Here is a 22,223-nt window from a genome sequence, read left to right on the forward strand (position 1 = left end):
AATGCAGTATGAATGACATTTTTTTAGATTTTGGCAAACTTTGAAAGTAAAATTCACTTGAAATAATATAAACAACAAAGTGCAGGAGAAATTTAGACCAAGTTTAGACAGAAAATACAACCTTTTTGTAAGCTTTCAGTTTTCCTTCTTCAAGTAAGGTCAGTGCTATGCACTTTAAAATTATACACAACCAAGTGTAGGCAAAGGGGGTGTATACTAAGAACATGGTTAAGTGATAAACCAGGTCTAGTTAACCTACAGGAAGTGGTAAACCTGCTAATAGATACACCTGCAGGTTATCATTTAGTTAAGAAAATTAGGACTCTCTGCTATTAGATGCTTTACCTATGCCACAAGTTTAACTTAACCTGCTTTACTACTGAACCAGCTTCTTATCCTGTTGGTGATGAACAAGCCCAGGCAAGTCCCGACTTTGTCACAGTAAATCAGTAGGTGGGGTCAAAACACTTGTGTGCGTGAGTCTCTCTCTCTCTCTTTTTGTAACGAGTAACTAAACCAAACATTGAAAATGTATTGGAGTAAAAGTATGCAATTAAGTTCAGAAATGTAGTAAAGTAAAAGTTATCAAAATAATGTATACTCGAGAAAAGTATAAAGTACTCCAAAATATACTTAAGTACAGTAGTGAAGTATTTTTACTTCGTTACTATACAACACTGGTCCATACAGCGCTCTTTCTGCACAAAAATAACGGTCACTTTCCGGTAAAAGTTCTCTTTATCTTCAGTTTTAAAACTCTCTCAGTGCAGATCACTGCCATGGAGGAAAGCCTTTTTTGATCAGTCCTGTTCCGGCTGTATGTTTAGAGCAGGGGTTAAAGTTCTCCGTCGATGCAACGGATTTCCGTCATTTGGAAAATGAGTACAAATTGTTCCGTCTACACTTTTTATTCAAGGTTTTAAACTGAAGCTGCTCTAAACCAATGAAACCTGGCAGAACCGGAACATTAGCCAATCAGAAAGAGAGTAGGGCGGGTATTTGCAAAGCGGACATCTGCCAATCTGAGTTTTATCGGTGCTCAATCATTCTAACTTTTGGAAGAGCGTCTCAAACTGGCCACAGATGCATGAATGAAAGGAGTGGTGGTCAAAGAATTTCTTTGGGTTTATGCAAACCAGCAAGTCAGGAAGTGGAGCAGATTGACTATCTGACAACAACTTCCATTGGTAAGCAGTCTGTCGCTGCTCCTGCAGTTAGTTAATTATTTCCACCTGTGGCCATGTCGCCTGTCAGCGTTTATTCACTGGCTTCCAGCAACTCAGCTGATAAACGCAGCGACCTACCAGGGACCTCCTCATGGTTCGTTGTTACGTTTTATTTAAAACTGGAAGAGTAAAGCGTTGGCTCAGGCTAATTTAGCATAACACGCTTTTTTTTTTTTTTTTTTTTTAGGAGGAAGGGTCTGAATGTGAAACAATGTCCCGCATTTGACTAGGTCCGCATTGAAAAAGGTAATAAAATAGAATAAATAATTTCTCCTGCGCTTTTCTGAACCAAAGAAGGCAGAGCTGCAGTCAGAGTGGCTATCAGTCAATAAACAGCGTTCATCTCATGAGCCGCTGCGCACCGGAACACTCTTAATAAAATGACAAGAATCTTGATTTTGATTATTAAGGAAAGTACATAAAAAAAATAAACTGCAGCTACAACATGGACTCAAGAGCGGGTTCTAACTGGGTGAGGCCAGAGAAAGACGATTCTCAAAGAGCTTTTATGACTCATTTTACTCCGACCCAAAAACACCAGACAGACAAGATTACCTTCAACAATATTTAACTTTACGAAATACATTAACATTTTGCTAATTAAAAATATTCACATTTAAAAGCAAGTTCTGTTTTTTTTCTGATAAACCTTGAGCAATTTTTATTAAACTTCTTAAAAATTTAACATCCCACCCTTCATGGATTTTCTATACAGGCTTTTCCCTACAGGTGTGACGTCAAGCCGTATCTGATGGGGAAACGTAGCTTGGCGTCACACAGGGTCGTGGGGGTTGTGGGCTACAGTCTCCAGTCACTGGGCTAAGATTTAACAGTTTTATTAAACTTCAAAAAAGCTAATTCCTTTTTATAAACTCATGAGTTGTGACAATTGTTAAGAAATAACAGGCAAAGCAGAGACTGATTATTGTAATGTGCGATCTGTGTTAATACTATGATGTCATACATTTTAGTTTATGTCCTGCATTGTCCAGGTTGCGGTTGACCTTGTATGTTTATAGGATTAATGTATACTGAATGTGACAGTGGTGGTAATGTTTAGGTGTGAAGATGATGATGTAATGATGCAAGCTGCTGTCTATTGTACAAGTTGTAGTTTATGGAGGTTTATGGAGGGAAGGGAGCTGAAACTGTGAAGTGGACTTTTGACCATTTTAGCAAATGTGTGAAGGAAGAACTTGATGCTGCAAATGTGAAAGTTAACCAGGTGATGTTATGGATGTGGAAAGTGAAGATTATGGAGAGGGCTGTCGAGGATGGCGCCAAGGCTCTGAAGCTGGAAGGTGGGACAGAGACAGGAATGGTCATTGCATATTGTAAAACTACCAGATTTGGTTAAAGTTGACTTTGCACAATAAGCAAGTGAGCAAACTAATGTGGCATTATTTCCACGGTCCCGGGAATATATGGGCTAACTCGAAAAAATTTTCAAACTGATTATTTTTGCTTTAACCCATGGTTTAGAGTCTTTTTAGTGCTTGTTTAGCATAACTCGCTAATAATACATCCATAACTTGCTGTGACTCTACAGTTTTTGGATCACAAGTGGTGCCCCTTCAGCGCCCCCTGCCTAGAGGGCAAGGAACTGCAGGCCTCACCTACAACCAGTTCTTTGCTGTATGATCGCCCAGGAGCACACGAAAACATGTTACCTGCACATGGTTTGATGACCAAAACACAATTCGTAATCCACATATATTAAATTGTGGAAAATCAGTTCATAACTGTTTGAACAATTGAATTTATGATCTAGAGACAGGAAGATGCATTCACAGAATGGAAGCCAGCGCAGTCAATATGGGATTGCGCAATCCCAGAGGAGGCCAAGCTCGCTACGGCCTCACCGGCTTCATTATCAAACGGCATCAAGGATTTACATGAAAAATGGCGAAAAGTCTGCGATTTTAAAGAGAATATGATCAAAATGAGAAAATTAGATTAAAAAAAGGACCTTTATTACAAATGACTGAGTGAATGACGATTTATATTTTATTATTATTATTATTATTATTATTATTATTATTATTATTATACATTTTCTTTTTTTCCATGACAAATGAGGGCTAGCTTCACTTGTCTCTCCTCACTGTTCAAATTCTCTGACACTATTCTTGCTCTGCTGCTTGAAAACATAGACCCCTTGTAATAAGGTCCAGTCTTTTGTTCAGTGGTGTGATGACTAGCACCTCCATTAACATTAATAAAACTTAAGAAATGTTGATGAACCCCAAGTCAGTAGGTAACAGGGTTAGGGTTAGTTATTCCTCCCTGCATTCGAATTACGAGGAGTCCATTCTCAGGCTCACACAGAGTACAGTCTGATCCCACTCATATCTATTCACAATGTGAATTGCTACCTTCTGGCAAACAGTATAGAGTGACCATTTGCAAACTTAATAGATATAAATATTCATCCATTACTACCTCTATAATGTCTAATATTGTGAAACATCTTTATGGATTAAAATTGCTGCTCCTCTTTTCCTAGAGTTATAGCAGGTGGAAAAAGCATAAGGAAACTCAGTTAAGATTGTTTATAGTTGTAGCTGATTTATGAATTTCTTGTAATAAGAGAACATCTACCTTTAATCTTTTAAGCTGGTTAAAAATGTTCAATCTTTTCCTCTCTGGGGCGGGCTCCATGCACATTCCATGTCACAAACCTTAGATTCACCATAGACGTGAGTGGGAAGCTGAAGTGGGAAAGTGTCATCTGCGTAGCAGTGAAAATGAATTTAAAATTTTCATACAGTATTGCAGAGAGGGAGGTACATAATGAAAAGTATGGGTCCCAGGATAGAGCCTTGGAAAATGTTATTGAAAAATTTAAATAAAGTCCTGAAGTTACCATCATTAGAACGATCCAAATCAGAAAATTACCTGGATTTTGTTTGAACAATTAGTTCTGGAGTCCAGGATAACCCTGGGGCAGTGACGTGCAGTCAGGGGAGGCAAGTGAGGCCAGGCCTCACTTGTCATCATGGAAAGAAAGAAAATATATAATAATGATAACATAATATAAATTGTGATTCACTCATTCAGTCATTTGTAATAAAAGTTCTTTTTTTGTCCAATTTCCTCATTCTTTATCATATTCTCTTTAAAATCGCAGACTTTTTGCTATTTTATATGTAAATCCTTGGTGGCGCTTGATAGCGAAGCTGGTGAGGCCGCAACGAGCTTGGTCTCCCCTGAGATTGCGCGGTCCCATGTTAACTGCACTGGCTTCCATTCTGTGAATGCATCTTCCTGTCTCTAGATCATAAATTCAATTGTTCAAATAATTATGAACTGATTTTACGCAATTTAATGTATGTGGATAGCTTATTGTGTTTTGGTCATCATACTGTGTGCAGGTAACATGTTTTTGTGCTGCTGGCCGATCATAAACGGCAAAGAACTGGTTGTAGGTGAGGCCGGCAGTTCCTTGGCCTCTAGGCAGGGGGCGCTCAAGGGGCACCGCTCATAATCCCAAAACTGTAGAGTGATTAATAAAGATAATGTTGGAAAAAAGAAATGTTACCTATAACAAAGCATGAAAATTTTGTTTTATTTTGTGTAAAGTTAAGGTGAACTGTGACTCTTCTAGTTCAAAGGCCAGTACTGGTAGCCCTTCGTATAACACAACGGCAATGAAGTAACTGTTTCAAAAACGTCGGTGACCCCTGATCTAGGTGATCCTGTGGAGGCACTTCACATTCATTGTCACATTCAGTTGTTCTTGCATCATTGGGGCTTGATAATGTTGAAGCCGTCATGCTTCCCCGGGTTCGTTAATTCGTGTGCAGGACTTTAAAATAATAACTCAGCCATGGACGCAGAATTCCATTTCACCTTTGCAAAAGGGGAGAGATGATACACCTGCCGACTGCGAGCAACAACTCTCGCTCTCTCTCCCGCTCAGGCTAGTTTTATTAAAGTTAAAACACAGATTACACAAGGTCACACAATGAATGACGCACACATCTTATTGCTATCTTACTCCCTAATAACTATCTTCTCGTTGTTTCCTCCAGCTGCATGTGAACCGGAGATTCTGTTCTTTCCCACTGCCTAGGACTGGCCTTGAAACTCTATCCTGATACTTTTGCTCGTACACAGCTCATTTAACCTTAATCTATTCACATTCTATTCTTCTAATAAACAGACAGGCCTCAAAGCAAATATATTGCACATTAAAAGCATGTTATACCTTCATAAATGTGTACTAAAAAATGAATCAAAGTTAATACATTCCACAATACCCAATCTCTGGGGGGGTTTATGTTAACGCCCCATATCTAGTTGTGAAAGCAGCTGCCTTTTGTGGATGTAGCAACACTGAGTTACCAGCTGTTTTGCTGTTAGTCTACACTCTGGGTATCGAAGCATCCATCTTTCCCACAGTCTTTTCATGAGCCCCGTTGACTAGGGTTACTGGAGTAGTAGCATTGCAGTTGTGCCTTATTGTCTTGTTGATTCCATTGCCTTTGTGTTCCAGTAGCCCATTTGTCATCAGTGTCCTGTTTCCTCAACACTTGATTCAGACCTTGTTGACCTTTAGGCTGACCACTCCGCTCCGTTTTTATATACAAAATGTATAAGGCATGAGCAAAGCTGCTGGTGATTCCACCCTGGATTACAAAGCGGGATGTAAGGCAATGTATAAAAATTCATGAATTATTTTATGAAGTGCATTGTAGTTTTAAACATGTTTAGTATCACAAGAACACAAACAAATATGCAAATTCTGTGATGTCATCTAGTGGCTTTCCCAAACCAGTACTGACCCACCACCAAACTGATCATGTTAAACAATTTTGCAGGTAGCATACATTTCACTGCAGGTTATTTTTCATGTCTCTCACATGAGCTCAGAGTGAAAAGAACAGGGTGCCAGGGCCCAACCTACCAATTCTAGTGTTCGCTGGCAAATGACAATTGATCTCCACGGTACTTGCCCATTAGCACAGGATCAGCTAGAGGATGTCTGGCCGTCAGGCAAACTTTATAAAGTCTATTTCTAATGGTTTGGTAAGATATATTTGACTTTCTAGGCTCTGGCAGTACTCATCCTGTTCTTCCTTGCACAAAGGAGCAGATTGTGGTCGTGCTGATGGACTAAAACCCTCCCACAACCCTGTCCAACTCTCCCTTGAGTAACTGTCTGTCTTTTGGAATCTTCCCTATGGTCTTGAAGCTTCACTAGGAGACACAGTGAACTATCTGGCAATGGCACATATTCGTGTGCCATCCTTGCCGAGTTGGATTACCTCTGCAATCTATGTAGGGTCCATTTGTCGCCTCATGCTACCTTGTTGTAACATGGACGTTTGTCAAATGTAAAATCACTTAAAAGCAGTCAAATGTGGAGAAAACATTTTTTTTTGGTCTCCTCTGGCAATCTCATTCCTGTTTTTGGTTTGGCCATATTGTTGCTCCTTTAGTGGAACTGTTGTTAATGTTAACACCAAAATAGCCATCACTGATTAGCAACTACTAGCTACTTAAGAGACCAGATCAATTTACCCGAAAATTAACTGATTTGATATTATACTTTGATAAAAAAGTTCCATTAATTTATTTGAGTGATGCAATTTGCTTTTATCTGTTCAGCCCTTTGGCATCTGTGTTTTATTGCTTTATAAAACAAGTTGTTTCATTGGATAAAAGTAAGATTGATTAGGAGCACACTTTTTTGCCTAAAGTAGTGTGGATTTTGTATAGATGCCAAATGTTTTTCATCAGTTGTTCAAAGCAAGTGTAGAAATCACTGTACAGATTGTGAAATGTAATGAGTCAAAGTTTCTTCCAGGATTAAAGTGCTTTATCTATGAATAAAGGCCAAATTTGATGGTTTGACAATGGGCCATCCAGGGATGTTTGAAATGAATTGGAAGACCAATTTTACTGGTTCCAGACATTATTGAATTCAAAACTGGAGTTAAGCTTGAAGGTTAATATGGGCTGACAATAAGGAAGTTTAGAGTAATAGATAACTGCAAGAGAGGTTAGGTTGACTTGCTGAATTTTCTCACTGTCCAACTGGTATCCACTGCCTTTTTCCCTCAGCCAGTTCAACTATGCTGTAATGTGAGCTGCCCATTGATACATAGTTATGTAGGGAAAAGCCCCCCGTAGAATGTGGTAGTTGTTTTATATTTTTACAGCCGTACCATTAATTCCAAATAAAGGTCAGAATGAGAATCCAGATTTAGGAAAATACACTGTCATGGAAATGGAAAAGCATTAAAATGAGTGTACTCACCAAATGTATTAATTTATTTGAATTACATTAATTGGTCCACCTAGGGAAGAGGTCTCCCATCTCTTGAGATCTTGAGTTGAATCCAGCAGGTCAAGCTGCAGCCAAACTGAAATGCTTTTAAACTCCTGTGGAGACTCTGCCTAGCAGACAGGGAGCTGACTTCTGACCCTATTAAATCACTATTAATTATAATGCTGAGCTGAGCCTGACCATCTGAAATGCCTCATGGTAAAACGACCACTCGGCATGATCAAAGACCAGCCATTATTAATTAAATAAACTGATCTAACAGCAACTCTAAGAGCCTCACATCAGAAAATCACGGAGAATAAATGTCACGTTCTTAAACGCAAACGGGCACACAGCATCAAGGTAAGAACCAACTAATCAGTCAATCAATCTATTTATAATGGTTTTACTTCAGACTATAGAGGCTAAGAAGAGCATTGCTATTACTATTATCACAGTAATATCACAGCATTTACTCACGTCAATCAGCTCTGCAGGCACATCCTGGCAGCTTAGCTTCAGCAGCCGCTTCAGTGAACACCAATGTGCATACTGACAATAAGGCACCGTATTTTCCCTCTTGGAATCAACTTATTTTTATTTTTTTTACTGGATCTTGCACCATTGATTCCATTATTTTGCTGGGGGATGCTAATAGCCATTAGCTTCTTCCTGATTCATCCCCTGCCACGCACACGCAGTATCATACTTCCTTTATTGTAATTAAACATAAACAGCTTTATTTGCTAACAAATTGAGCAAAAACAAACCGTAAAACAGCAAAATAACTAATACGCAAGCAGGATGTGATATTTATAAAAACTTTGTATGCAACCAGGGTGAGCTACTGACGTATAAATAAAAAATGTCCTAACGTGGCTTTAAACCTTTAGTTGTCTGAGACAGAAAAACTGATTAAATAAAATCATAGCAAGCCAGAAGTGAGGGCCACTCAGGAGTGCGCATCACCAGACAAAACTAATTCTGTTTATTTAGCTCAATAAATTGTTTCATGTTTTTATTAAAATGTTCACCATGCAATGTACAATTATATAGAAAAGGCAATTAGAAATTGGGCATAATTATTGACTATGACATCTCTTTGCACATGATTGCATACTTTTCATCCAGAGAAGCAGAGGTGCTATTTGGAGTGCCTATTCCATCACGGATGTGTTGTAAAACCACAGTTTATAAATGGGAACATCAGATGTTCAGACGACGTCTGATAAACATCAGAAGTGCACAAGACAAAAATAGAAATTTGGTGAAAAATAATTAACAGCCTTAAAGGTTTAAGACAAAATCTGTTTAAAATTCCATCAAAAGCCTTATAAAAGAAATAGAGCTGGTCCTCTGGAGTGATATTGTTGAAACATTCCATCTCTTCTCCAGAAGACATCTTCAGTCTGAAGAGTACAGGTACACTCAGCCTTAAGAGCAGTACCTTCACCTAGTGGAGCAACAAGTTTAACGGTGACAAACAAAAGGTTTCTCACATGCAAAAGAGGACCATCAGGCTTCCAACTGATCGTTAGTGCTTTGATGGCCGCTTATTCTTCCCAGAAGGCTGAGTCATGGTTTTAATAACAGCATTATAAGAGGGGGATAATTGGATCTGGAAGCTTCCGCCCCTGTTTATCGGGATGTTTCTCTTCACAAAAATGTCTCCTTTACTCAACTTTCAAACCAACGTTCCTCTCTATCCAGGAAGAGAACATCTTCATCCCTGAAAGAGTGACCGCTGGCCTGCAAATGAGTGTAAACCGCAGAATCCTAGCTTGATGTCACTCTTCTGTGCTGGGCCATCCTTTTGGTAGAAGTTTCTTGGGAAAGACATTTTAACACAGAAGAACACGTCCTTAGGACTTTCAGTTTTTTAGATTATTCTACCTGGATTATTGAAATCAATCTGGAAACTCCTAGCAAAAGCATGTTTCTCATTGGTGAGGGAACGTTCAGTCAACGCTGTGTGAACGTCATTCCTGACCGTTCAACATATGACTTTTGCTTGCTTGCTGGGTAGCTGCCATAAAGATATAAGAAATCTAAGGGGTTTGATTGGAAGGGTAAAATACAATTTTTCAGGCTACCTTTTCTGAACTCTTCCTTTTATAAAGGGTCCCAGTGTTAGAGGAACTGTTGTCTTATGGGGATCATACCCATATTTTCAAGGTCTGTCCAGCAATGTTGAAATATTGGGTGAGATATAAGAGTAAAGATCAAAAATATAAGCACAATGATCCTTTTGGTGTCCGCACTGGCAGCCTTTCAGGAATCAGAGCTATATACTTCATATTCCTAAATTGATTAAAAAATATATATAACTATGAACTACATCAAACAAAAAAGTTTATTTAAAAAGCTCCCACCTTTACACATTTAAATATCTGCAATAAAAAATTAACTGTTTTACCAGAATCCTAGTTCTGCCTTTTTTTCTAAGCTCCACCCACAGGTCTCACCAACTTATTAGAACAAAATTAACTTTGAAATGAGTGTAATGAAATGAGTTGTCTAAATTTTTACCATCTTGTATGTTGAATTTTTATTCCAAATAAATATAACCTTATATATAAAAATGTAATTAAGTCGAAATAGAAAATCAAGTTCTAATCTGTGGCTCCCATGTAGAACATGGCACACCTTCAAAGTGTCCGTAGAGTTTAGTTCTCTTCATTTCAGCTTCTGCTCTGTCCTACAGACATCAGCTAACAGGAAGCAGGTGGAAAGCATGGCCAAGAAAAAGCTGGACAACCTGATGAAAGAGTCTAAGATCCGAGACAGGGAGGACCCAGACAACTTTACCATCGCAGGCCTCCCACCGAGTGGAAAACCCCTTGATAAGAGTAACAACAAGGTAAACACCAAGGTCAGAACATGGGGAGCTACCTATTTTGTTCTAATTAGATTTTCCGTTATACTTTTATACATGATTTTTTTGGAGATGAATAAGTACTTTCTGGTTCTGTTATTAAGCTAACAAGTTTTGTTAGCAGAATGAGACTTGTGAAAACTAGACATCTGAGCCAAGATTTTTGAAAAGCATGTAAATACCATTGAATATTTTCAAATCCCAACCTGTAGCTCAGAGCAATAACAGCCCTTCTGCTCTTTAATTTTGTCATTTTTGTTCACTTTGAATATATCCAATAAATATCCCTGTATTCAATATTCATATTCTACATTTCACAAACAGGTCTTAATGAAAGCATGAATGCTTAATTTTAGCATCAGGAGACAAGTCTCTAAATGTTTTAGATTTGATATTAAATAACTGTTTGTTTCTGAATGTTTTTGCCAAAGAGATTGAAACCACTTTAAAAGATCAATGAAGTGAAAATAGTCACTTTTGACCTCAGACTATCACAACGATGTGGCAAATGGAAAATCAGATGCTTCTTTCAGGTTTGACTACAAGACACATCAATGAGTGACTTTTACAAAAAAAAACTATGTAAATATTACTGTTGTATGACATTTCTGGATTTCTGTCTGGGATGCTATGATCTGAACTGAGCCATGGGTTGTGTGAACAGTTTAAACCATTATATCTGTAGTGCTATCATCCTATTTGAAATACTTTATAGAAAATAAGTTTCTCTGTTTGAAGGGTAAAAGTGATGAAGGGACAGACACAGCAGATGAGGCCAATGTCAGCAGCACTAAGCGCACCAGCCGCTCCTTCATTGGGAGCTTCTCTAAACGCAAGGTTGGCCCTGTTGTTTTACCTTCCAAACTTTGCTTTCTACAAAATATTTATTCAGTCTATAAATGAAAGCTAAAGGTCTGTCATTGGTGTCGATGTTCTAACACATAATTTCCCTGCAAACGCTTAACGCCGAAATACACCAAACCCTACGATCCATCCGATACCGCTGAAAACTGTGTCATAGCAGTTGGATCTGGTCGAAGTGAATGAGGTTGGTCAGACCGGCTTGCAGTTCTCTGCAGCTGTACTGCGTAGCTCCGACCAATGTATACCTCCTGCTCTATTTTGGTCAGACCCATCCAGCATTATGACAGGAAATCCATGAGCCAGACAGGAAGAGAGACACTTTGGCAAAGAAAAACACATCCACTTGGGGAAAATACAAAATAAAATCTCCAAACCGCAAGATATATAGTATGCAATTTCCCGCCAGGTTCGTCCCCATAGAGGTCCGTCCCGGATAATTAAACAGCAGTCTTCTTCGAGCTTGTTTGAGCAGCAACTACAGATTTACGTTTGCCTCCCGGCTTGTTTATGCTGGCAGAATTTCTGGTCTGTACTCCCACGGGAATACTTGATCTCTTGAGTGGTCCGTACAGGGAGCCTCTACGCAGCAAGTGAGTGAGAGGAAAAAAAATCTGAGTGTCTGATTAGACGGATTGGATGGTTTGGTGTGTTTCAGCCTTTAGGCTTCAGTTTCATATGGAAATCAAACTTTTTTTTTTTTTGGACTGAATTCAATTTGTTTGCGCTAATTAGGTGTCCTCAGAAAAATAACACTTGCCTGTCGCGTAACCTGCTAAATCATTTTACAGAAAAAGTTGTCAAAGTTAAAGAAGACATCAAGCTGTGAAGATACAGACACGGACCAGGAGAGCACAAGTAGCGCTTCCCGAGCCCCAGTCCAAAATAAGTATGTGTCACAGAAACGAACACCTTTACTACAGTAAAGTAACCCTTGGGGATAGTCTAACAGTAAACATTCTTACATCAGATTTGTAGCTAATGAGTTTTTCCCGGCTCTGGTTGCCTGGTGTTATTCTGAAGAGTCAACAACTCACTGCTGTTTGTAATGAAACAGCTTTGCACACAAGAATTACCCATAATTGGCCAGATTCTATTGATGCCAACCCTGATACTTTGACATTTGGAGATGTGGTTGCTTAGAATTTTTGAAAACTGTGTCCTGCTTACCTCTTCTTGTCATTGTGTAAATTACATTATTGATTGATCGCTTTTCTTTTTAATGTAATTTTTCTATAGATTCAACTTGTTTTAATCCTTTTATTGGCCCCACAGAAAGAAGAAGACGATGAAGCTTTCTAGAGCTCTGTCTGATCTGGTGAAGTACACTCGCTCTGTGGGTCTATATGATATTGAGGCCCAAGGTGAGTGTTTTTTGTCAAATCATCCAACTGATACAGTCTGTTTAAAAGCAACTAGCACAGATGATTTGAAAGTGGATCTGTTTGGCTTTTAAATTATCTTTTGTTTTTTTTAACCAGGGTTATACAAAGTAGTCCAAAGTATTAAGTATCACAACTTCTAAAACTAAAAATAGTTTGAAGAATTGAGGAAAATTTGAGTCAAACTGACAGCTTTTCAATTTTTCATGGATTCACTAGACTGAAATCTTCAACCGCTGTCTGTTGTAGGCAAGATACTGACTACTCAAAATTACTCCACTCTGCTATATTGAAATTAATTACAGCCCATGCCTTTTAAACTAAGAAACCCATGTGATTTGGACTGTACTCTGTAAATATGCTCTGTAAACACACAGCAGTGTTTGTTTTGTGTGGCAGCTAACTGCGGCTGGCAGGTGTCATCTCTCAGTGAGACTAAAGCCCATCAGCTGATGCAGCAGAAAGTGACATCCTTCATCCAGTTCAACCAGCGGCAGCTTTCCCGTATCTATCCTTCGTCTTACCGTGTGGACTCTTCTAATTTCAACCCTCAGCCTTTCTGGAACACTGGCTGCCAGCTCGGTAGGAGTCTAGCCTATCTAATTTGGATCCAAATTAACTTTCTATTTACAGTTTCAGACTTTCAGGTTTGCTTTATGCTGCTTTCAAAGCCACTAAAACATAATATTGTTATTCTTCCACTGAAACTGCCTGATGTCCTATTTTACCATCCATTATTTTTTTTATTTCAGTTGCACTCAACTACCAGTCAGAGGGCAGGGTCCTTCAGCTCAACAGGGCTAAATTCTACAGCAATGGCAATTGTGGCTACATCCTCAAACCCACCTGCATGTGTGAAGGTTTGTTCAGGAAATTTTCCTGTAAGCAGTTTACTCTTAACATGCATGTGAGCTTTTCTGTAATGTTTTCACTTCTTAACATTCAGTGTATCAGTGCTCTTATGTGGGAGCATTAGAGCAAATATTTTCTATGCACCTTAGGTACTTTGAACCCAAACCTGGAAGATCCCCTGCCAGGTCGAATGAAGAAGCAGCTGGTATTAAAGATAATCAGTGGACAACAGCTGCCCAAACCCAAAGATTCTATGCTGGGAGACAGAGGAGAGGTGGGAAAAATCAATTTATTTAAAACATACACTTGGTTTACTGCTCTGTAGCGGTGCACACCAAATACCTTTTGAGCTGCTCCAAGAGCATCAAGAGGTCCTGTGACGCATTTCAACGATCGGGAGCTGTGCGTCTTGAGTTTTCAAGTGTCACACTAGAGGTGGACAATCTGAACTTTTGGAGCTGAACGCAGAGCGTCAACCGATTAGAAAGACCCCTCTGTATGATGACGTGCCGGATTTCCCAGCAGCATAGAAAGACCATGATAAAGCGGTGAAGTCGACAAAGAAGAACAAACTCATTTCTGTTTGCGCCCCTCCTATTACCTATGATCAGTCGAGCTATCACTACAGAGACAGTTAAGGACTTGATCTGCAGGAGGAATAGTGAGGATCTAGGACAAGTTATCAAAACTTAGCGTTGTAAATATTTCCATGCATTTGAAGAAAAGAACAGCAAAGCTACTCCCAATGTACGTCAAACCAGTCTGTCCACACTTTGCTCAGAGCATCCAAGTAGAGGCGTTGGGTGCCTTTTTGGTGTGAACGTTCCATAAGTGTACAGTATTTGCTGTGTTCTGTGTATATAGACACAAATTACCATCATTACCCTTGAAAACTAAAAAAAAAAAAAACATACTCATCATTGTAATATTGAGCACCTGCAGTGTTGTTAGCTCAATTTAACTCTTGTGCAGCAAATGGATTCAGTCCTGCTCAACAGTAAATGTCACTGTCGGGGCAGAATGCTGACATGTTAAAGCAAACAGGAGAAATGAGGGTCTATAAAAAGAAGCATTTCCTGTTATAATAATTAACCTGTTATTTAGTTTTGATCATACTGTTTGCATATATAAAACTTTTTTCTTTTCTCCTTAATGCTATGTGACATCATTCTGTCAGATTATTGATCCCTTTGTGGAGGTGGAGATCATTGGCCTCCCCGTGGATTGCTGCAAAGAGCAGACCAGAGTGGTGGATGATAATGGTGAGTTGGAAACCATAAGGCCTTGCTGTTTGCTAATTGACTAGTAGTTGGCCAACTGATCATTATAGCATGCTGTCACTCAGTATGTTCCAATTGTAATGTTAGCAATGTTTCCTAAATCTCCTGTTAGTTGGTGTGTCTGGATACAGATTAGCTGTGATTTATTTGTGAATTTACCAGTTAACCTGTTCTTCTGCTGAATGTGACTCTCCTTGTGTTGGAACTGGATGTTTGGCTCCTGATGTAAAACTCTCTCTGCTTGAAGAAATGTGCAAATGCAGTGCCTCAGGCTCTCTCTCTCACACCCAGACCATGAATCAATGATGAGCTCACTTTGTCTCACAGATCCGTTTTCCCTTCTTTCCATGTGTCTGCACAACCTCCATTTATTTGTCAAACTTTTGAAAAACTACTCATCCTGCCTCCCATCTCTTCCTTTGGTCACCCACCACACACTCACTCCTACCCTCCCTCCTTCACCCGGTCTGTGCCCTCACTTGGCTCGCAATTCTAGGCTTCAATCCGATGTGGGAGGAGACTCTGGTCTTCACGGTTCACATGCCAGAGCTGGCCCTTGTGCGCTTCCTTGTGTGGGATCATGACCCCATAGGCCAAGACTTCATCGGGCAGCGCACGATTGCCTTCCACAGCATGATGCCAGGTAAGAATCTGTGATGCTCCTCATTTTAGATGGAACTGAAACCGGCTTGTGTGTATACTCTGAAAGTCATGTTTCTAATGCTTTCCTCTGACATCATCTAACTCAGACACTTTTCAGTGAAAATGAAAACGGAAAAGAATATTTGTTTGTCTGCAATAAAGCATTTTCCTGTTGACATTATTTTGTACTCTGAAGTTTAGATTATTCTGTCTCTAAAGACATGAATAAAAAGTATTTGAGTTCTTGGAAGAATGTTAAAACTGTTTTGTCAACTTATTTTTAAAAGGGAATGTTGGGCGCGCATGTGGCGCAGCCCAACCCATATACAGAGGCCTTAGTCCTCGACGCGGTCGACCCGGGTTCGAATCCGACCCGCGGTCCTTTGCCGAATGTCTCTCCCCCTCTTCTACCCCCCTTCCTGTCAGCCTACTTTCGGAAAAAGCGAGCCACTGGAGCTGCAAAAAATCCCCCCCCCCCCCCCCCCCCCCCCCCCCCCAAAAAAAGGGAATGTTAAACACAAACAGCAAATCCAAAAGAATTTTCCTTCCAAAATGCTTCTGAAAAATGTGTCCTGCATAATTGTTTTCCCTGAGTAGCTCATACAGACTTTCAATCTGGCTCACAGAGCAGCTACATCATGACATAAATGTAAAACTGATATGTGGGGTCATTGTTGGAAAATGTAGCTGAAGTAAACCTGCACTGCCCAGCCTCCCTATTCTTCCTCTGGCCATTCATAAAGCACAAGTCAACCCAGCGATAATCTTCATGTACAAGCTTTCAAATATCAAGCCAGCATTGCAGAACTTAATTACACATGCAGAATTAAGCAGAGTTTATATTGAAGTATCCAAAACCTCCTAAAATGTTAGACACAAATACTGGTGTGTGACACCTTTTAGTTTCTAGCATAACTTATACTGAAGAAAGAGCACTTAGCTGTAGTCCAGTGATCTGTCTTGGAGCATTTCAGCCATCTCATCCATCGTGTGTAAAGGGCCAGAAATGTTAGGCATCAAGAACACACCAAACAGAGGAGGTCTCTTTGTTTGGCCATGAATCCTCATCCAGCCTGCTTCATAAAACGCTCCTAATCACTGCATCACACACTCAAGTCCTAAAGCTACTTTGCCCTTATGCAACTCAGCTGACTCAAGGCTGAGACTCCCTCGCAGGCCAAACAAAGGCAGAGAAAAGGCATTAGAGTCTTAGCAAATGTTTTGTGAAAGGGACTTGTGATACATAACATAAGTTCTGGTCCATCTGTAATGATGATGCTTTTTCTGGGATTTTTTGTGTACAGGTTATCGGCATGTTTACCTGGAAGGTATGGAAGAGGCTTCCATTTTTGTTCACATTGCTGTGAATGACATCACTGGTAAGGTGGGTATTTCCTGAGGAAACTGACTAAAATTTGCTTTTTAAATATGTTTGATCTCTTCAAAGTTTTTGAAGTGATTCTTTAGGAGCTGTTATCATTGATTGATGCCTAAGGAAATTTTATGTGGAACTCTGGGTAGCATTCTGTAAGCAATCCGGTCTATCATTCTGTGTCTATTGCAGATTGATTAGAATTAAGGGAAATCCTGTGCCAAATGTTGTTGCCTAATAGTTTGTTACAAAAATGTTTTCTATTAATGTGGCAGATTCAGTTTTAAGACCAATCTGCAGAATAAACAGCTGCATTTTTGATTAATGGCAAAGAACTTTGCATCTACTGTCCCATTAGCCTTTTAAGTTCAAGAAACCTTTCAGATGGGTGGTGAGATGCTCCAGAAGACAAAAGTATCCTTTTGCCTTTTATTCAAGACCGTAGGATTACATTTATTAAAATGAATGACTTTAAAGCAGAACTTAGTAAACTGGAGAAAAGTAACAGTTTGTTAAAATGCTTTGGGAAACATTGCTTGTTTCAACTAACGGTAGAACATTTGAGATTTGCAAGTTCCCAAATTTACAAGAGAGAGAGAGAGGGAAGGAGAGATAGATTTTATTAGTAGTTAAACTGTTTCATTGTCATGTTTGTCTCGATGCTCTCAGCTGTCTCCAACCATGCTTTGAATTACTTGTCAACGTTTGTTCTTCATAATGTCTTCACTTTGAACTTCCTTTTCTCTGCTATTTTTGTCTGCTTCCTGTTGTGACTTCTGTCTAGGTCCACACATCTTTTTTCCATTTTTATCCTCTCTCAGATTTCACTCTTTTCCTGTCTGTTTGTGATTTCAGTGAAACCGTCTCTTACCAAAAACTAATGGCAGGAAGGTTTTAGGAGCCTTGAAGCTGCAGTTAAAACTCAGGTGTAGTGAGCTCCAGTTGGCATCTTGCATGAACCACAATCTCCACCACCCAACACACTTGTCAACCAACTCCTAACATAAGAAACTCAGTAAATCTATGTGGCTGTCTTGACTTTTAGGCCTCACCTACACTACTCATATTTGTTTGTTTTTTTGTTTTAGAAAAATCATCAAGGTAAAAATTTGAAGTTTATGACTAACTATGATCTCGGCCAGACCAATAGATTGTAAAGATGGCATGTCAAAATTACCCTTTTGAGTGTTCAACCTTCTTAGCATGTACTCTAAATGTCTATGCTCAATAAAAGTCTCTTTACTTTGTAGAGATTTGTCCCCATATTGCCACCAATAAATTTAAAGTTTAATCTGTTTAGTAATTATTCAGATAATGTGTAAATGCCTTCAAAGCCCTCACCACTGCCTCACAAACACACCTGCGAGTTGCAGTATAACAAACTGTTCACTAAAATGAAATTACCATTCTATGAAATGCACACTTTTAATGCAGGCTTATCTGAGTGGGCAGAATATTGATATAACCAATAACTTACATGTTCATCCTGAATAGGGCTAATCTTATTCCAGCAGATTATTTGATTAAAAAGATATGATTATGGTCGACATTAAATTTTTTTTGAACTTTGAAAACCTTTGCATTCTCTATTTTGTCCTGGAAATCAGATGCAACAGTTGCTCACTTCTTATGTCAGGTTATATGAAAATGGCTGTTAATCTTTGAACCAAACCTAAACTCAGAGCTTTAACTGCCAAATGACAAGTGGTGACAAAACGGCACAAAATATAGCTTCACACACCAACGCATATACTGTATCTTTCTCCTTTTGTTTTGCCAGTTGTAAAAAGGAATGTTCTGACCAGTGACGCCAGTTGAGATTACCCGGCCTTGTTGGAGTCTCTGGATGATGGAAATTCATTGCTGCTCCTGGAGGACTTAAATGCCCTTGTAGGCAGTGATGCATTACCTGGAGGGGTGTGATTGGGAGGAATGGACTCCCTGATCATCTGAACCCAAGTGGTGATTTGTTGTTGGACATTTGTGCAAGGCATGGAATATCCATGTCCTTGGTACCAGGCCACCTTGGATTAGGGTTAGGTTGATTGATTTTTTTGCAATTGTATCATAATGCACGTGACATTGTCTTGTACGCTCCGGTCAAGAGTGGGGCAGAGATATCAGCCGATCACCTGGTAGTGAGTTAGATCATGTGGCAAGGAAGGCTGTCGGACAGATTTGCTAAACCCAAAAACGTGGTGAGGGTGAACTGGGATGTCTAGCCGAGGAACCTGAGTAATTTTCAATTTACACCCACAGGAGAATTTCTTTCATGTCTCAAGGGAGGTTGTGTACATGGAATTGGAAGGAACCATGTTCAGGACCTGCAATTCATTGCTACCAACTATGAGCGGCATTTCTAGCAGTGTTTGACAACCACTTTCACTAAACAATGGGAACTGTGATACTCACAAAATCAAAGTTGTGTACTGACAGCATATGTTTTCTAACATGGTTGCTCTCTTACATTTAGGCTACTGCGCTTTATTTAAAATTTTGAAACACAATATCATATATCCTTTGATATGCCTTGTGTCTCCACATAACTAATCATGGTGGGCCGCCACCAATCCAGTCCTAAACATGGGGATGGGAGAGATTCAGAGAGACTTTCGGTAATTGTCAAGGAAGTTGCATTGCATTGTCATGCAAGCTGTACAGTTTAGTTTAGTTAGTACAGTTTATTTAGGGTTTTCTGGGGGACAGGGAGAGAAGGGAGTTTAAATTGTAAAGTCGAGAGGTGAGTGGACTGGGAACCAGTTTGGCAAAAGTGTGAAGGAGGAACTTGCTTAATGTTGCAAAGATGAAGTAAGTTAACCAGGTGATGTTATGGATATGGAAAGTGAAGGAGAGGAGGGAAAGGGCTGTCCAGGATGACGCCAAGGCTCTGAAGCTGAAAGGTGGGAGAGATACAGGAATTATCAATGCACATTTTAAAACTGCCAGTTTTAAAATCTGCACAATAAGCAAGTGTGGTACTTAATGTGGCATGACGTCCACAGTCCCATGAAAATTTATCATTTTTGCTTTAACCCTTGGTCTAAGTCCATGGCCTCGACCGCAAAAAGATGAATTGGCCCCTCTGGGTCAGGGGTCAATCTCCACCTCAAGCAGTGGAGTTTCAGTATCTTCAGTATCCGAGATCCGGAAAAAAGACCCCAGGGAAAACCCAGAACTAGCTGGAGGTACTATATACAGTATCTTGTCTGGCCTGAGAACACCTTGGAGTTCCCCAGAATGAGCTTTAGGCCATTGCCAAGGAGAGGGACGTCTGGGTTTCTATCCTGGACCTCTTGCCCCATGAACTGGTCTTGGCTAAGTAGAAGATGATGGATGAATATAGAAATTCATATTTTATGGAAATTCATATCCTGAACTAAACATTAAAAAAAAATCCTGAACATCTATTATAGATGAAGTTGTATTTGTGCTTGTAAATAAGTTATCCTGATTTTAGTTCATTCCTTTAGGTCTCACTAAAGACTTGACTGGAAGCCTACACCACTTTAACATACTGATCATAACAAGACTCAACATTCGTGAAGCTACCTCAGTAAGGGAATATTTAGTGTTTGACAGTGTAATGTAGAGCCTTCTTCTAGCAAAATAAGAAAAATAAACATTTTCATAGACAAAATTAAATGAAATAAAAACATTACATTTTAATCAACTATCCACTTAATCTCTTGTTTTGATTTTATACCCCAATGCTAGTCTTCGATTAAACATGATTCATCACAATAGCCAAATGTTCGGATCTACTTTTACCATCTTCTTGGACATCTCTTAATTCTATTAAACGCAAGTTATGTATAGTGGTGTGAAAAAGCATTCTCCTTCGCACAGATTTCTTCTAGTTTTGCTTTTTTGTTGCAAATACTTCAAATCATTTAGACTGTACAGACCTGAGTCAATACAAAATGCAGGTTTTAAATGAACTTAAATTTTACTTGGCACGTCTGTAGAATTAAGAAATTTCCTAAACCTGTCTTGCAACGCAAAGTTGGCTAAAAGATCTGGGGGAAAGAAAAAAATCAATGCCTCATTATAAATAGGTTAAACTGTCATTGACAAAAGGGTTTTCAAGGCTAAGGCTCTGTAACTCCAGTGAACCACTGATAGCCATTATCCATAAATGAAGAAAACATGGAACAATGGTGGCCATTCTCAGGAGTGGCCAACAAAGAGCACCCTGTAAAAGAGCCCAGAACACCTAAAGCACTGCAGCAAATCACTTTCCTTAGCTATAATTAGTTAACCTGACAACAGCCAGATGCATGTCTCGCTCCGCCTAGCTCCACTCACATACATCTGGGACATCGCCCATTGAAAGTGATTTCCCAACCAAATTCATGGTCTGGCCAATCAGGACGCAGGGCGGGTGTTTCCTGGATGTGACGTAGCGGAGAAGCGACCGTGAGATTCCAACAACAATGGCGGCTCGCATTGAGGAAGCAAGCGTTAGCATTGATGCTGCTATTTCTTCTGTGTTGTCCAATCTACCTAATATTGTTTCATTAAAAGAACATCAGAGAACGGCTCTGAAGGCTTTTGTTGGTGGAAACGATGTTTTCGCCCTTCTCCCGACCGGATTTGGCGAGCGGTTAGCCGCTAACCGTTAGCGGTTAGCACGAACCATATTAGGAGGCCTTTAGTCCTTAACGCGGTCCGCCCGGGATCGACGCCGACCCGCGGCGCTTTGCCGCCTGTCTCCCCCCCTCTTCCTGTCAGCTCACTGTCAATAAAACGCGTGCCACTAGAGCCGCGTCGCTCTCATCAGCGTCACGGGTTAGCTTCGGTGTGAGTGGTTGAAATAGCACGTCGATAAAGATGACCTGGCGCGGATTCAGGCGGGGGCGCAGGAGACCAAAAGTATTTTTTTAAAGAGCCCGAAATTTTAAACATCCTTCATAGAATTAAGATTAATAGCCAGTACCTGTAATTTAGAACGCACTGTGACGCCGGCGCTGCATAAATTGTCGTCGTAATCACGATACTGGGGGCGGCATTTAGTGCCCAAATATGGGCAGTAATGACGGCCTGATGTGATATCCTGTGTTGTTTCTTAGCAGAGAGGCACTGCTCTCACACAGCTGCGATAAACAACAATTATTTCGGATTTCCAGAGGACTTCACCATTGAAATTTTCTAGAGCTATTGTTGAAGCAACAATGCCCACGTGCATGGCAGTTTGATTTGCAATACATCGGGTAAAAGTGGAAAAACATCACAAAAATAAGGAGACGGCTGCCGCAGCAGACAGATTCAACTCACATCGTTCCTTTTTGGTCTCCTTGCCTCAAACTGGTATGGCTGGATTTTGTCAAATCAGGTTGCTGTCAAGAAAGTCTTCTATATATTCCAAATCGCTCTCAGATGATGATGATAAATCCATGGAAATCCATCACTATCCCTAATTAATCCATCACTCTCTGCCGCACCGGTCGTGGCCATCTTGG

The 22,223-nt window shown here is 39.9% G+C and overlaps 1 protein-coding gene across 18 annotated transcripts in view; it reads left to right on the forward strand.

Annotated features, from left to right (window-relative positions):
* plch2a (phospholipase C, eta 2a) overlaps positions 1-22,223 on the forward strand; it is a 345,611-nt gene that overhangs the window by 301,971 nt on the left and 21,417 nt on the right. For 12 of the 18 annotated variants that reach the window (XR_004931565.1, XR_004931555.1, XM_036140428.1 and 9 more), the window contains 10 exons: positions 10,205-10,372; positions 11,114-11,212; positions 12,028-12,125; positions 12,503-12,600; positions 13,018-13,200; positions 13,371-13,478; positions 13,620-13,744; positions 14,648-14,732; positions 15,247-15,393; positions 16,697-16,776. Coding sequence is in view for 15 of the 18 variants with exons in the window: in XM_036140428.1 (XP_035996321.1) it covers positions 10,205-10,372; positions 11,114-11,212; positions 12,028-12,125; positions 12,503-12,600; positions 13,018-13,200; positions 13,371-13,478; positions 13,620-13,744; positions 14,648-14,732; positions 15,247-15,393; positions 16,697-16,776 (1,191 nt within the window). In the remaining 3 variants the exon portion in view is untranslated. The remainder of the gene's footprint in view (positions 1-10,204; positions 10,373-11,113; positions 11,213-12,027; positions 12,126-12,502; positions 12,601-13,017; positions 13,201-13,370; positions 13,479-13,619; positions 13,745-14,647; positions 14,733-15,246; positions 15,394-16,696; positions 16,777-22,223) is intronic. The other 6 variants (XR_004931624.1, XM_036140215.1, XM_036140310.1 and 3 more) reach the window with 3 other exon arrangements.

The sequence above is a fragment of the Fundulus heteroclitus genome, chromosome 1, assembly GCF_011125445.2.
Source record: "Fundulus heteroclitus isolate FHET01 chromosome 1, MU-UCD_Fhet_4.1, whole genome shotgun sequence".
NCBI lineage: Eukaryota > Metazoa > Chordata > Actinopteri > Cyprinodontiformes > Fundulidae > Fundulus > Fundulus heteroclitus.